Genomic DNA, 13,115 nt, shown 5'->3' on the forward strand with positions numbered 1-13,115 from the left:
TTTTTTTGTTTTGGTAAAAGTCGGACATTTTTCTCTGATAAAAGTTGCATTCTTGTTAAAAAACTATATAATATGAGATAGAAGCTATTACTATTATGATTTGGATAAACATACATCAAAAGATTTGCCTGTTGTATGTACTACTAGTATACTCATAGTGAGTTACTTTATTGTTCTACAGCTTTAGCCGGTAGAACTTTAAAATGGGCTCCTTTTTGTCGACATTTTAACTACTGATACTAGTGAAGGACGGAAGGATACCAGTCTAGTGTAGCGGTACATAAGTTATAAGTTTTTCAATGTTGGGAGTATTTGCTCAACAGTAGTTCCAAAAGCCAAAATTCTTTTTAAAAAATAAAATAAATAAATAATAGTTGTATTATTAATTTTCACGTTTTTTAGGTTTCATAAAATCAGTGTTTACAAACATCATTTTTCTACTTTCATATTTTTCTTCTTTGGCTGTTCCAGTTGAAAATAATTGATTATTAATATTGTGAGCATTTTTTCTGCACAATTGGAGAACTAAAGCAAATACTCCTCCGTAGAGGATTAGAATTATTCCTTAATACGCCGTAGAACTTCCTGCCGAAATGGCTGGTTTATTATGCATTCACTTCAGTACAAAAAAATACTAAAAGAATATTTATGGTAACTATGGCGATAAGAAGGATAGTTTTGAAATATAGCTTTGGCAACAGGAAGCAACCTTGAAATCCTTTATATGAAAATTGTCAACATTAAAATGCTACACAACAAAAATGGCGTTGGGAACATGTAAATTCTATCAATGTAACTTTTTAAAAAGCATACACATTACAAGTATAAAAAAGCTGAGAATGTCCAAAAATCTCAAGGTTGCCACTCCTTTTCAGAACTCCTTCTTTTCAAAATTCCTTCTAAAATTAGATTTTTAACTACTTTTTCCTAAAATCTCTCCCTTTTTTAAAAACTATGGTAAAATATATAGAATAAAACCAAAAAAACTTATTTTTTACTCATGACATTACCTGTTACCATGACTCATGGAAATAATGAAAATAAGTTCGACTTTTTTGTAAGCATTATTTTCTTACGAGAGACCATTTAAAAAATAATACCCAGCGGAGATTGCAAATTTTTAAGGTATATTACGCATTCACAAATTGCTTCTGATATTGTTTAAGAAAATTAGCATAACTAATAAAGTATGTGATCCCAAATAATAAAAACATCACAATTTTGAATTTTGTTTATGTATTGGCATTATTATTATTTTTCACTAATGTTGCATATTTTACATGCTGTAGTTCATCAAGCACCTATGACAGCAAAAAGTATTCCTTTTGCACGTGATTTTCTGCAAAATTTAAATAAACATCCCCTCAAAATAAGCACCCACATTAGACATTGATAATAGAAATGTGCTATTTTTTCGTTTTGATTTAAAAATAGGCATTTTAGTGGGGGTCAACTTGTCATCTCGTGTGCACAGACTTGTTAGAAGCAAACTTTTGATTATAATGCATTCATTAGGTGGTAAATATGCAAAAAAACCATGGTGGCATTTTTAGACACCCCCTAAGTTAAAATTGATGATGTCAGCAGTTTTGCAGTCAGCAAAATGAAAGATTCAATATTTTTCAAACATTTTGATACCAATCAATAGATAATTTTAATTGGAACAAAAAAAGTATAAAAACAATATGTTCAAAATGTACAGTCAAGTTATAGTAGTTTTAAATTATGTAAAATACGGACCGGAAATTCGCGGACCAGTATCCTTAATCTGCAATAACTTGATACTTTGTATGTTGGTAGATCCTATCAATTTCTAGTGTGTGATACTTAAAATGTGACATAATGAATACCGTAATGGCACAATTCAACAAAAACACTGACGAGAAATTCACAGACCATTTCCTTAAATTTGCTATATTTTGTGAATAACTAGTCATTAGCTCGTGGAAAAATCCACAGGTTAGCCCGTCCCAGCTAAGCTACCATTTTCTGTGACAGACAGACGGACGGACGGACAGACGTATACGTGCATTATAATATAGACAATTCATTGTAGTTTTAAACTCAGTATGTTGGTTTATTTTAATAATCACTAGTATGTGGTGCATAGATTATTACAGTATATAAATTCTGATATTTTAGAATTCATAAAAAAACAAACCAGAAATTGTCAGACCTGCTGTTCAAAATTGAAAAGCAATAAAAATGTATTCAAAAATGTTGGTTATCTAAAAAGCATCATCATTTTCTTATTTTGTGAATAACAAAATAAACAATTAAAACTCAGTATGTTGGTTGATTTTAATAATCACTAGTATTTGGTGCATAGATTAACACAGTATATAATTGCACATTGTATTTGCAAGGTTGAAGGTCTTGGGGAAATACATTGATGGCAGCGAACTGGATAAAATATTCACGGAAGCAGGATTATATGGTAGCACTACTATGGGACAGATATTAGAAGGAAAGCATATGAAAAGAGGCGTGAAAGCGCATATGACAATGTATCTAGCACTGACACGTATATATTTCATGGATTGGTACAAAAAACATGACGATATTTCTATAAATGTTAATGAAATGCAACAACACTTATCGGTTTTCCTAGTCACACTAGAAAAATACTGAGAAGATAAAAAACAACAGTGATCAAGTATTTCAGATCATAGAAGATCCGAAAATCTTGGAAAAGTTACAGAGCTTTGGTGACTCCCCTACTAACCAAGGTAAATTTTTAAGAAATTATATGGACATGTGTGAATGCTTTCTTCTTTACATACGCTCATCAAGACAGGGACTTTGGAATCTCCACCTTTCTTCCTTGAACACATTTGTTAAATACTTCTTTGCGCATGATCAAATTCATTAGGCTATATTGACACCACTATATCTGGCTAACATGTTGGATTTGGAATTGAAAGATGAAAAAACCTGGGACAACTTGAAACAAAATTTAAAGAATAAAAATATGAAAGTTTTTTATTGGTTTAACACAGAATGTTAACGCATAATATCGTTTCTGCTTGACAGCACCTGTGCTGAATTCAATATTGGATCTATTTTATGATTTGTACCTAACCACTGGTAAAAGGAAAACAGCACTACCAAGTTACCGTATCACACTTGACTAGACTGTGTGGAAACACCAAAAAGTTAGTCGAGACAATGGAACCTTTCAGTTTGAATTTCGATGATAGCGACTGTTTTTCCAATGATGTATCAAAAGCAGTTCTACCAGATTTCATTGCAAACGAAGTTTTAAACAATAATGTCATTGGTGATAGCATGTACAAAGAGTTTATCGATGAGAGGTTGAAGGGTGAAAAATTAATTTTGTCATCTATGAAAAAACGAAAACTGAAGACATTCAAACTGCAAGGAAAGGTGATGAAGTCAAAAGTGGCAGGGAAAATGGTGCAAATAAAGGAAGAAAAGTCAGTTGTTGTTCATTTCATATTCGATCACTACATGTAGGAATCATTGAAAGCTTGTACACGAACCAAACGTACATCTGGACACAAGATTCGCTACCAAATTGGAGAAATGACTAACATTGCAAATATTCCATTAAAACAGTTGTTGTCTCATATTGATATCAAGCAAGACCTAACAGTCTATCTTGCCAACTATATTGCTACAGTTCTAGAAGATATTAATCAGGAATATGTTGTTACCTATAGCACTAGACGAATATCAACCATCTCTCTATGGAGATGATGCAACATGATCATGCAGAAGCTGATACGCTGTTAATTCTGCACTGTTGGGACATAGCAAGATCTGACCCATTTACAGATTGTATTGTATATTCTCCAGACACTGACGTTTTTCTGTTGTTGATTCATCACTTTCAATCTGTACCTCAGTGCTTGGTATTTCACACTGGTAAAGGTGAAACATAACGTGACATCTCTGTTTTGGAACTGCTTTGAAGCTTTTGGTGCAAATAAAGAAAACGCACTGTTAGGTTTCCACATCCTCACTGGATGCGACCAAACGGGCAGGTTTAGTGGGAAATAACGATCGTTTTGGTGAAAACAGTTTCTAGATGCTGATGATGATATATTGATTGCACTGTCGAAACTAGGTTTGTGTCCTTGTCTTTCTGTTATTAAGCAAATGTACGTACTTCGATTTAAATGACATCATAGCGATAGATTGTTATATCATATGGTGGTAAAAAGCGACCAGAAAGTATCAAGACCATTCCTTAGCTTCGATGGTACCTGTTTTTGAAATTGCAACTTGAAGCTGAAAAACTGCTTCCGAATATGGCAGCACTTAATTACAAAGTCTTTCGCAGTCACTTCATCATTATGATTCTCAGAAGATCTTTACAACCATTGCAAGTGCTACCTTCGCCTTTAAACTATGGTTGGAAAATTGCCGATCATAGCTATGTTTCAATTTAGACAGACGAACTTCCTGAACTTCTTGCGGTTGTAAAACGAATCGCTGTTTCAAAAGATGTAAATGTTACAAAAACCAAATGAATTATACCGACATGTGCAAATTTGTTGGATGTGAAAACGATGACGCGGATAAAATCAACTATTATACAGATGAGGAGGACAGCAGTGAAGAAAATGATGATGATTTTTAGATATTCAACATTTTTTAATATATTTTTATTGCTTTTCAATTTTGAACAGCAGGTCTGACAATTTCTGGTCTGTTTTTTTATGAATTCTAAAATATCAGAATTTATATACTGTAATAATCTATGTACCACATACTAGTGATTATTAAAATAAACCAACATACTGAGTTTTAATTGTTTATTTTGTTATTCACAAAATATTGCAAATTTAAGGAAATGGTCTGTGAATTTCTCGTCAGTGTTTTTGTTGAATTCTGCCATTATGGTATTCATTATGTCACATTTTAAGTATCACACACTAAAAATTGATAGGATCTACCAACATACTAAGTTTGAAGCTTTAATCAACTGCCATTATCGAGTTATTGCAGATTTAAGATACTGGTCCGCGAATTTCCGGTCCGTATTTTACATAATTTAAAACTACTATAACTTGAGAACCGTACATTTTGAACATATTGTTTTTATACTTTTTTTTGTTCCAATTAAAATTATCTATTGATTGGTATCAAAATGTTTGAAAAATATTGAATCTTTTATTTTGCTGACTGTAACACTGCTGACATCATCAGTTTCCACTTAGGGGCGTGTCCAAAAATGCCACCATGTTTTTTTTGCATATTTACCACCTAATGAATTCATTTCAATCGAAAGTTTGCTTCTAACAAGTCTGTGCACACGGGACTATTTTTTTCGACAAGTTGACCTGCACAAGTGATTTCAAATATTATTTTAAAATTTTTCTAAAACATATAGACTAGAGCGCCTTTGAAATTGAACCAACACTCGAACCTCAACTCTCCACATTTTTGCCTAGTCTAAATAATTACCAATTTTAATGGGTGTATTTATTTTTAAACGCCAATTTATATTTCTTTTTTCAGTCAGAGCAATCTAGCTAGCCTATTATATACTAATTGGTAAACTGGAAACACTTCGTTGATATAAGTTAAATAATTGCCTATCAAAGATTTGCCAAGCCTTCTTTTTAAATCTGAATGTTTCATAGTACATTCTATATGTGATAAATGCATTTAGCCTTTTATTTTGATTTATCAAGGACGTTTTGCGATGCAAGGAAAATTGCAAATAACCAATCCGAAGCTAAATGGAGCATCACTTACACAAGGGAACATTGCAGATCGAACATCAACCACTTATAGATTATTGGAAAACATTGTAGTTGAACTCGTAAGTTTTCTTTGTTTGCGTTGTTTGAGGTAATTTTATTAAAGTATGAACGGTAAATTAAAGGCAAAAGAATAACTAGAACATTAACCAATCAGATTGCAGTGTTGCTTTGTTTTGCCTTCCAGACTAAGTAAAATATGAACCGACAAAGCATGTGCATGCAGCCTCTGAACTGTTTTTTTATTATCTACAAGTCTATTTTGAAAAAAAGTAGAAAAAAAATCAATTTTTTTCACGTTTGTAATATTTTTTCTCTCCTAAGATACTGTAAATCATAAATAAAACAATGTTAAAAGAAACCGAAAGAGTTGGATTATCTTTAAACTTTGAACATTTTTCACATCTTACAAGTCAATTACTATATCATTTTAACGTAATGCCAGCTAGCGGAAGCAGTTTCGAAAAGACGGGTTCATCACTCCCGTTCGTCAAAAGCACACGATTCTCTACATTTTCCTAATCAGTATTTCAAGCTGTACACGATAGGGCCAACGGCTGAACAAGTTTCTTAAAATATTTTATTGTTTATCGTGGGGTCATTGCTGACGTCATTAAATTTAAAATAACGGTTTTTTCATTGTTCTACTGCCTGAGTGGATAATCCACAAGCTTGTCGACTAGTTTGAATATCTAGAGACTTCGTTTTTTATTTAGCAATGTATTATAGTGTAAGCATGAACTTTTAAAAAATTGACACGAGTTCTCAACCTAACATAAAAAGTTGCATGGGTAGTTCTTGATTGTTTATGACACTTTTTTATGATTTAGCTGAGAGAAGCACTGCACAATATGTCAGATATCGAAGTAAACGCCCTCAGGTATGCAAAAAAATCTCTTGTGAGTTCGCCGAGTATCTTTTAAACAAAGCTTAAAGAATTCCGCTTCAGTATAAATTTCCATCAATCTCTATAACGAAGTATAGTTGGAATATCATAATTTGTCAGGATTTTAATGTTTGAAATTTAAATAACTACTCAGAGCAACAATATGATTATGTTTTCTTTGTAAAGTAGTTTCTTTATTACCATCACTCCGTAAAAATTTTTTTAAATTAAAAAGCACTGACTATATTCACGTTTTAGAATTGGTAGTTTAATCGCCGATTATACGTTAAGTTCTGATAACGCGTTAAACGTAACTGCTGTAAGGGAAAATCTTATGAAGAATGCTGCAAACAAGACGCTGGACATATCCAATGGTGGTCAACAATTTACTGGAGTTGTTAACAGTAGTTCTGTTGCAAGTTTTAGAAGTATGTAGATTTTTTGGAACCAATAACGCAACATGTTGTTGTTGTTGTTGTTGTAGTTTTATTGTTTTAATTTTTGTTGTTATTGTTGTTAGGGTTATTACTTTTTAGGCCTCGACTTCTGTGCACAGACACGTTGCGATAAGAATGCAGCTTGTTTCAACCAGCCATCCAGTTTCACATTCACTTGTCTCTGTTCTACTGGTTATCAGGGAGATGGCTTCCAGTGTGTTAAAACAATCAGAGAAGTTGAGCATAAATGTAAGTATGAATATTATGTACACCTTAGTTTGGCTATTCCTCACAGATCCCGCAGATTGCACGAAGTATTACGCGAGTCCACGATTCGTTATAAATGCATAATTTAACATGATTAATTGTTTGAACAAAATTATTCGTAAAATATATTTATATATCGTCATTTTGGGACAGATAAAAACAATGTTAAACACGTTTTGCCCTAGCTTAAATGTTTGTATTGATGATCTAACCAAAGTTCCTTGCTCGCAGCCATGGTTGACATTTTGCTTCAGATTATTTAATAAGCTATCCAATTTATTTGACGTCTGCAGTACCAGTTAACTATTTCATGTCAAATATTGGAAAATATCTTATTTATTTTTATCTTATCAACTGCTTTGCACACTGAAATAGCTGCTGTATGGAGCAATTTAAAGTATTGATGTTTTTATTTCTTCAGGGTCAAATAACGCTATCATCATTGTGTCTGTTCTTTTTGCCATCGCTGTTGTTGTTATCGTCATTCTGGCAGGTTTTATATGTATACATCACCTGGGTACATCTAAAAGGTATGAATGTACTTGCATAGTATCCTCTTCTTTAAAGGGAAGGAGGTAATGTGGTCCAGGCAAGGGGGTAGCTGGCATTCTTATTCTGACCAATAATTAAGATTGCAAGTACGTGCTCCCGGGGCATGGTAGATTTTTAAATAGCGCTGTCCTACTGGAAGCTACAATGTTATCTCAAGTGGCGAGATGTTACGCTACAACGGATATTTCATTTAATTGAAAACTGATTTGTGATGCGAACCGCCATTAAGCGAAATGAAGCACCGAAAGTATTTATCCAGTTAATGTATTGTTGTAGCAGGGAATACACTCCGTGTGTAAGGTCGAATCTTTTCGGCTATTATTCTTACTTTATTTTTTTATATCTTGTCACTTGTAACAATCATGTATTGGACCTTCTCAGCATCGAGTTTGTCGGCTAAATATTTTTCTTTAGCAAGATTTTTCGGCACACTGAATGCTTACAAATGATTTGGTGCAGAAAGTTTAAGCCGTTTTTAAATTTTGCTTATTGATCTAAAAAATATCGATAAACCTTATAACCAGGTAGGGCCGACCATTCGACCAAAATCCGCAGAACAACATGTTGCCCAACATTTCGACCAAAATTTGCTGACCAACATGTTGCCCAGCATGTCGTGCGGCATGTCAGTCAGGTTTACTTTAGGCACCAACATGTTGGCCAACGTTTGACATTTCGAACGAATAACGATCGAAAGACAGTCAAACAGAAAATGAATAAACATGTAGAAATGTTGGCCGCTTGTCGTTTGTAAAAAATATTGTAAAGTAACCGTACCAACATGTTGGCGCGATTTACTGGTTGAAATGTTGGTCGAAATGTTACCCGGTTTGCGCCCACCTGTAGCTGATAACACTAAACATATTTCCGGGAATCTCTTTCCAAATGGTAAAAACTGAAAAAAACTTTATTAAGAATAATAAAAAAAATGTTATTCCCTTAACCCTTAGCTATTTTGAGGCCTATAAATTTGGGAGGAAGGGCGGAATCCCCTCCCTCCATGCTCAACTTTTGATAGACTTTTCCAAGTGGCATCAAACTTGGCACTATGTCATAAAAAGAACAAAATGGCAGCAATAAATTTTTTTTTATTTCAGGTAGCCAAATATATATTTTACATAATTCGCACGAAAAAAGGCCAAAAGTTGCCCGAAAATCCGATTTTTCAGATTTTGTAGTAAAATACGAAAATTTTGGATTTGCAGAATGAATTGCAAGGATTGCAGAATGCTCTTAATGAATTAAGTTGTGTTGTGAGTTTTAAGTTATAAAGATAATCTTTGCGAAGATTTTCCTGATTACAAGGACTTCATGTGGTTTTGAGTAATTGTCAATATCTAAGGTTCTGAGAGATATGGGAACTAAAAATTTTGTAGATAGGTGTCTTGCTAAATTTATTTGGAACTTTTGTTGCTTTCGTTCAAAATCAAGTCGTTGCAGTTAGTTTGAGTTTCTAAATGGTTTTATTTTTTAGCTACAAAACTGGTCATCTGGATAAGCGAGGCTATGATGATTACATGACGTCAACAGCTATTGATAAATACTCAACAAATGAGATGCAGAACATCAGACTAAACATGTATGTAGCAGCTGAACAGAAGTACGAAGACGTGAAGTAACTGCCGAACTAAAATATGACGATGTGAATTCACAGATGAATAGAAAAATGAAGACTTGAATTAGCACCCTAACAGGAACAATATCTACCACGTTTTTGTTTTGCCACACATATATTTGATTTTTTTTATTTTTAATTCCCACTAAAAACAGAAGACATCTCATAACAACCTTACGTCAGTATAACTACTGTCAATCAATATCATCTTTCTTGAAAATCCCATTATTTTCTTTTTCTAACATTGTGCCTTAATTTCAAAATCGTGCCCTGGTGGGTTATGACGTTGAAAGGAACCTTTTTCTGAGCGAAACAAAGTCTTGATTCTTCTTACTTTTATATTTGCTTTTCCTCGTTTTTAAGAAAAGGGCAATCCTGCAAAATTGAATTCAACTAAAAAAATAATGTTAGGCTACAAATTCTTTTTTATAGTTCAAAACGTGTTTCGCATTTTCTCTATCGAGAGTAGATCAGAAGGTAAATTTGCTTTTAGTATTGAAAATTTATTTTTAATATTTTGAGCATATTGGACATGTAACCTCTCGCGAGACAGCTGCTGTGTTGAAATATGCTTTCTTAATTATTATTATTACTATTATTATTATTTTACTTTTTAACATAAGTGTTAATAATGGAGTTGTTATACCCAGTAAACACAAAGGCGTCTTAAAGACGTCTTTTCTCGTCTCCGGCTGGTTCGGACGTCTTTCGACCAGAAAAAGACGTCTTAAAGACGTCTTTATTTGGTCTTCGTAAGACCAGTTAAATCTCGTTCGAAAGAAACGTCTTAAAGACGTCTTTATTTGGTCTCCGTGAGACGAGTTATATCTCGTTCGAAAGAAACGTCTTAAAGACGTCTTTATTTGGTCTCCGTAAGACGAGTTATATCTCGTTCGAAAGAAACGTCTTAAAGACGTCTTTATTTGTTCTCTGTAAAACGAGTTATATGTATACATGATATTTTTGTTATATTTAATGTACTATTTGTTATATTTTATATTTACCTTTGCTGTAATATTATCGTTATTTTGATAAAGAATTGCTTTTTCTAAGAATTTAATGCTATTCACTGAGTTAACTTTGCGTAGCATTCTCAGGGTAGCATCTACTTCTAAAAAAAATCCTAAAAAGTCGGGATAAACTCCTGCAAACTGAAAAATTAAGTCTTCAGAATCTGTTTTCTGTTTTTGTCCGTTTTTCTAGTCATCAGATTCTTGAAAAAAAATTTTTTCTCATTAAAATTTCTGTTTTTGTTGCACCTTACCTCATAGGTAACTTAGCAACTTCAACATGACAAAAATATATTTTTCCACATATTTGTGGATAACCATAATTTAGAAATGTCTTCAAATGTAATTAGTTACCTGAGCTCACAACGACTTCCTTGTGGAAAGAGGAATGTCGAATTTCTATTGCAATTAAAGAAGCTTGTATTTAGCAATTTGAAAGCCAAAAGGTCGAAGTTGATTTTCATTCGACCTTTGAAAATGTAATAGAAAAACCTCAGAAGCTCTGAGGATAAGATTGGAAAGAGGAACCAAGTTTTCTTGTACCTGACTCCTGCTTTACTCATCCATATGTGCGCATCCTGAAGTTATTGTGTTTAGCAGTATTATGGGATAGTAGAGAAACAAATTACATCTGCCTGTATCTCATCATTTTAGTTCAATCAGAGCAATTGCCTGCTGGCGGCCATTATACATTTGAGTAAATTTTAATCAGTCTACATCGTCAAGCCTGTTAAATCGGCTGTTTAATCTCCTACACTTGCTGGTTCCTGAAGCCTTCAGTTTTATAGGCAAATTCCCATGCTTCTAACGTCCGCAGCTTCACCTGTATATGACATCATATATAAAATGACGAATGACTTAGTGAGACCTTTTGCATAATTAAAATACAATAAAGAATCTTGATCAAATTGGTTACAGTATCGACAGCCGACGTAATTTACGAGCATTAGAAAAGTGACGCAATATTATTTGTAATCACCAAAATGTGGCATGAACAAAAGAACAAATGAAAACCATAATGGTTATGAACCATTATAATTTCCGCAATCTATTAATTTGCAAAAAATAAATGCCACAAATAACACTTTTAAATATATCTTGTAGACGAGGAGAAAGAGGACTTAAAAGGTATGTTTAACTTCAAGGGTAAATATTTTTGATGTAGTATTTTCATAAAAAGAGGCAGATATAACTTTGCTGCAAAGAAAACAGTTTTATAGTTGGATATGGTCACAGAGAAAAGGCAATTAAAAATATTAATAGGGAAAACGTTTGAGATTTTTACTCTACTTTGTTTCTGTTCTAGATGTTATACCTTGCAATTGCAGTACTTGGTTTTCTATGTTCAGGTAATATCTTGTTTCAACTTCTTTGTATATTTTTGGGCTGCATTTTTACAGGGATTACATTTTTACATCTTGTTTTTCCATACCTTCGCGTGAGGGATTCGCATGCAAAAATATTGATGTGCGTGTTCAGATCTTTCTGATTGGTTTGAATGTAATTACTTAAACTACCAGACAAGAGAATAGGAAAGGGATTAAATGTTTTGGTATATTAAATCTGTACTCTTCGAAACTACAAGACCATCTGTTAATTTCGAAAAGTTCCTTTGTTTCACCACAGTCAAGGAAAACAATTTGCAACATCGTTGCCAACAAGAAAGTTTTCTGCTACCTAATATAAATTACGTACAAAGAAGGAGTTATGTAAATGTAATCCCGGCCTTCATTGTTTGCGTTCCGATTTTTATTTGCCTAAAAATTAAAATTTGTATTACGTAAATCAATTTAATCGCAAATATCCCTGGGCTCCTTAGGGTTTATAATATGGGTTGTTTCAATATAAAACAAGGCATCAGCAGGCACTCCATTTATTTGGGAGAGGGGAAGGGAAGCTAATAATTTACCATTGTATGAGGCTCCACCATAGTTAAAGCTTACTTGCTAGATTGGGTAACAAGGCGTCCTCCACATAAGCTTCATTTTTTTGAGGTCTTCCTCACTCGCAGTGCCTTCACAACCCTGAAAAAAATTAAAAAGCCTGAGAAAGAGGAAACCGACAGTATGCCATATTTGACATAAAATGTGCTTTAGTGGGTATGGAATTACATCTTCAATTAACTAACCTTGGAGAAAGAGATTTTGATGAAAACATTTTACGTGCTCTGATATGATGACTCGGTCCAATTTTTTAAATTTTTTTTTTGCCTTTAATTTTTATATTTAACGAAAAAAAAAATACAAAACGTGGGATTCTTTATTTAAAACAAACAAGACGTATGATATACGCAAACAACCTCGCGAATAAAGTTTACAAAAAGCTGTCTATCAAATTGGGATTTTTGTTACGAAGTTAGACACGACATATTTTACTATTCAGATACGCAATAATATTTGTGACACACTTATTTTTCAAAATTGATTTGTGAGACCTTCCTGAACGGAAAATTCCTCGAACTTTTAATTTTCGATGGGTCCGTCTTGGGTGAACCGACTGACAGGAAGAAGAAAGACCACAAACCCACAAACCCCAAAATTTGCGAAATTCATTAATTCAGTTAATTCTGCCTACATTCACTTTTAAAAAGTTTGGTGGAAACACCTTTCTTTACTA

General features: G+C 33.2%; 1 protein-coding gene across 4 annotated transcripts in view; it reads left to right on the forward strand.

The window, feature by feature from the left end:
• Window positions 1-10,544, forward strand: part of LOC130625378 (uncharacterized) — a 31,496-nt gene extending 20,952 nt beyond the window's left edge. For all 4 annotated transcript variants that reach the window (XM_057440459.1, XM_057440461.1, XM_057440460.1 and 1 more), the window contains 6 exons: window positions 5,664-5,794; window positions 6,563-6,612; window positions 6,877-7,046; window positions 7,155-7,304; window positions 7,744-7,852; window positions 9,349-10,544. In XM_057440459.1, coding sequence (XP_057296442.1) covers window positions 5,664-5,794; window positions 6,563-6,612; window positions 6,877-7,046; window positions 7,155-7,304; window positions 7,744-7,852; window positions 9,349-9,493 — 755 coding nt within the window. In that variant the 3' untranslated portion in view covers window positions 9,494-10,544. The remainder of the gene's footprint in view (window positions 1-5,663; window positions 5,795-6,562; window positions 6,613-6,876; window positions 7,047-7,154; window positions 7,305-7,743; window positions 7,853-9,348) is intronic.
• Window positions 10,545-13,115: the final 2,571 nt, after the last annotated feature.

The sequence above is a fragment of the Hydractinia symbiolongicarpus genome, chromosome 14 (genome assembly GCF_029227915.1).
Source record: "Hydractinia symbiolongicarpus strain clone_291-10 chromosome 14, HSymV2.1, whole genome shotgun sequence".
Classification (NCBI taxonomy): domain Eukaryota; kingdom Metazoa; phylum Cnidaria; class Hydrozoa; order Anthoathecata; family Hydractiniidae; genus Hydractinia; species Hydractinia symbiolongicarpus.